Here is a 3,570-nt window from a genome sequence, read left to right as displayed (position 1 = left end):
TTTTTTGAACTTACAAAGCCAACACATTAAAGAAACATAGTAAAAACCTTTTTAGGAACAAATCTGATATAATAAAGCCTTCACCCAATATATTTATAAGATAAAAATACAAAAAGTTAAAAATGATGAAATCAATTACAAGTAAGGATTAAAATAAAAACTTGTTAAGAAAGAGTCATCTGCAGGAGGGATAATTGAATCAACATGTCTTTTCTGATAGTTTCAAATTTTGAATTATCCGAAATTCAGGGAAGGAGATAGAATTTGTTGAGAAATATAAGGATTCAAAACACATGTTAAAGTTTAATATTATTTTATTGATGACTACTTGTACTATTAGCTTAATGATTTGAACGTCTTAAAAAAATAATATTATTATATTCAATCTATTTTTAGAAATAGTGGAATTTCTTTTATAAAATAATAAAGATATATATATATATATATATATATATATATATATATATATATATATATATATATATATATATATATATATATATATATATATATATATATATATATATATATATATATATATATATATATATACACCAAAATCTACAGCTATTTTAACTTAACGTATTAATTTCATGCAAACCATATATGATTGATGAAAAGTGTATAGGGTACTCCTTTATTGGATGAGCAGCTTCGTGTATACAAAAATAAAATATATAGGAATTAAGTGGTGTGGGGTTTTCGAGTTAGTTGATAATCAATGAAATGGTTAAGTTAAGGATGTTTCTTGTTGAAGGGTCATATGTTTTTGGTTTTTCTTAATCGTTAAATTGTAATCTTTAACTTACTTTTCTTTTTATATATAATATAGATGAGTAACACTCAAGCTTCATAAAAATCCAAAAATCCAATCACCTTATTGTTAAATTTGGTACATACTTGGTTCGTGTTAAATGTTTCTTTTCTTAATTTAATTTTTTTTAATCTCATAACATTTTGTATTTTTTCCAAATATATATACTCACAAACAAATTAACCCCTAGTTCGATGAAGAAAATATGAGTTTGATCAATTTGATATAAGATTACATGCATTCATGTGACACCGTTAGAAGAGGCATGTAGGCCCACCAAAATGTACTGATTCAAATATTTGACGTACACTTCATCAAAAACAAACACTTATAACATAACAAATATTTGGAGAACCTCCTGGTCATCTTTTGTAGATAACTAATAATATTTTACTATTTTTTGCGAGAATAAAAAATCAATCTGGAAGGCCAAAAGAAGTTTATCTTTAATTAATTATTAAAAGTCGACAAGTATCCATCTTGACAATTTATATAATATATAGTAACATACATTAGCTATTTTTATGAAGGAGATTATTTGGGAGCTAGATGGGTCATCACTGCTGCAGCAAACAGAAAGTTAAGAGAGGGTTATGGTCTCCTGAAGAAGATGAAAAGCTCATCAAACACATCACCTCCCATGGCCATGGCTGCTGGAGTTCTGTCCCTAAACTTGCAGGCATATAATCATCTATCTATCTTACAAACTTTTACATTCATGCAGTTTAATTGTATACCCATCCAGGGTTTAAGGATTCATGTTGTTTCTTGACTCATGTTCTTTGGGTTTAATGGTGGTGTTTTTTGCATTTATGATTGAATTAAATTTACAGGGCTACAGAGATGCGGAAAGAGTTGCAGATTGAGGTGGATAAACTACTTGAGACCCGATCTGAGAAGAGGTTCATTCACTGAACAAGAAGAGAGAACGATCATTGATGTTCATAGGATACTGGGGAACAGGTGGGCTCAGATAGCGAAACATCTACCAGGTAGAACAGATAATGAGGTCAAAAACTTTTGGAATTCTTGCATCAAGAAGAAACTTATTGCTCAGGGTTTGGATCCAAACACTCATAACCTTCTTTCTGCACATCAGATCCCCATTAATCTTAATGCTAACAACAGTAAACATAGCGATCCTACAAAGCCACTTTTCTCCATTATCAACAATACCTCATCACAAACAAAAGATTCAAAAAGGTTCATTAATCCTGTAATGAGTCAAAACTTGTACGAAAACACATTAACCCACCAAAGTTCAAACCTTAATTACCAAGACTACAACAATAACGTTAGCCATGATCAATCGACAATGGGGTTTTCAAGTCAACAGTTAGTTGAAAGTACTAAAACGCCCATCTTGTCGCCTCTTCCTTCTTCCTTAAATCCACTTGATTTTGGGAATATGGGTCAACCATGGTGTGGTAATAGTAATCTTGGAGTATCCTTTGAGAACACAAGAAGACAAGAAGAGTTTCAAGAAATGTTGCAGCAGGAGATGGTGAGTCAAGGTGGTGTGACTCAGGGTTTGGATTTGAGGAATAGTGGTGAAGTCCAGAATCAAACCAATATAGATATGACTTCGTTTGATGGGTGTAACATTGACTTAGAGTTCATGGAAGCTGCACTTATTCCTTGTGGAATGTACTCTAATGGCGGATCTTTGGATCATCTTGCATGGGACTGTAACTAGCTAGATAGCTCAAGTATTTGTTTAATTTTTTTTTTCTCACTTTTTAGAGTCTTAATGCGTTCTTGTTTATAGATTGCTTTTACACCTACGGATTCCAAAAACATTTTAGTCACGTCGCTTCATCCTAGGAAGGGAACAAGGATATCTCCAATCACAAGTGGATTTTAATTGTAGTTGACTCAGTTATTCTACTTTAGTGGATACCGTAGGGCTAAAATTGTCCTTTTTGTTTAACTACACCTTTCCTCATGTAGAGTGGGACTTACTGAAGATTGGATTTCGAATGAAGATCAATGATATATACACACACTTTTATATACTCAAAGTCCCACCACGACTTAATTTCCTTGATAACAAATCACTTTCAAGCTAACTAAACGTTACAAACCAAGTCCAAGATCGGTTGTCATGTAGACATAAACATGCAACTAGTTCAAGGGTGTTATAATAAGGATTAGAAATACTTGCTTGTTGGCTAATTAGAATTTGTTTGATTAGTTGAAGCATCATTTTCGAAGCATGATTAGGAATAGCAACCGACTTCTATTTAGAAAAAGATAGATTGATGATCTTAAATGCATGTATAGTTGTATGTTCTAAGACTTGGTGTCTATGTGGATTTGATTGGAGGAAAAAATGACATCAAGAAACATGAAATGGATAACATCAACTGTTCTCACTCAAAGTAAACTGTGAGGTGTTAGAAGTTTCTATAAAGATTCTACATGGCTAATTTAAAAATTGAACTTAAATTCTCGATCAGAAACGTAATATTATCACACCCACAAGAAACTGGGTGTATTTGTAAGTATTTTACTAATTTAGTTAATCTCATGGGCGAAAAAAAGTTAGCGGACCATACTCATCATTAGTTAGGCCCAAGAAAAGAGCCCAAGGCCATAACTCCATATGTGGAAACCAGAGGTGCAAAAAAATATGGCCAAAATAACCCTTTAACCTCTCTATGGTTGGTATAAATAGGCAACAGTATTTAAGTCTCAATATTTTCATCAATTTGAAAAGAAAAGTTTTAAACTTTATTAATTTGACAGTAAAGTCT

At 31.7% G+C, this 3,570-nt stretch overlaps 1 protein-coding gene across 1 annotated transcript; it reads left to right on the top strand.

Annotated features, from left to right (window-relative positions):
• The first annotated feature begins 1,363 nt into the window (after positions 1–1,363).
• LOC111917488 (transcription repressor MYB6) lies at positions 1,364–2,843 on the top strand. The gene is made up of 2 exons (XM_023913170.3): positions 1,364–1,493; positions 1,648–2,843. Exons 1-2 carry the CDS (start codon positions 1,364–1,366, stop codon positions 2,508–2,510), a joined length of 993 nt encoding a protein of 330 aa, XP_023768938.1. The 3' UTR covers positions 2,511–2,843.
• The last annotated feature ends 727 nt before the right edge of the window (positions 2,844–3,570 follow it).

Source organism: Lactuca sativa, chromosome 2 (assembly GCF_002870075.4).
Source record: "Lactuca sativa cultivar Salinas chromosome 2, Lsat_Salinas_v11, whole genome shotgun sequence".
Lineage (NCBI taxonomy): Eukaryota > Viridiplantae > Streptophyta > Magnoliopsida > Asterales > Asteraceae > Lactuca > Lactuca sativa.
Note: the sequence above shows the minus strand (reverse complement) of the source record. Positions and strands in the feature narration are given on the sequence as shown.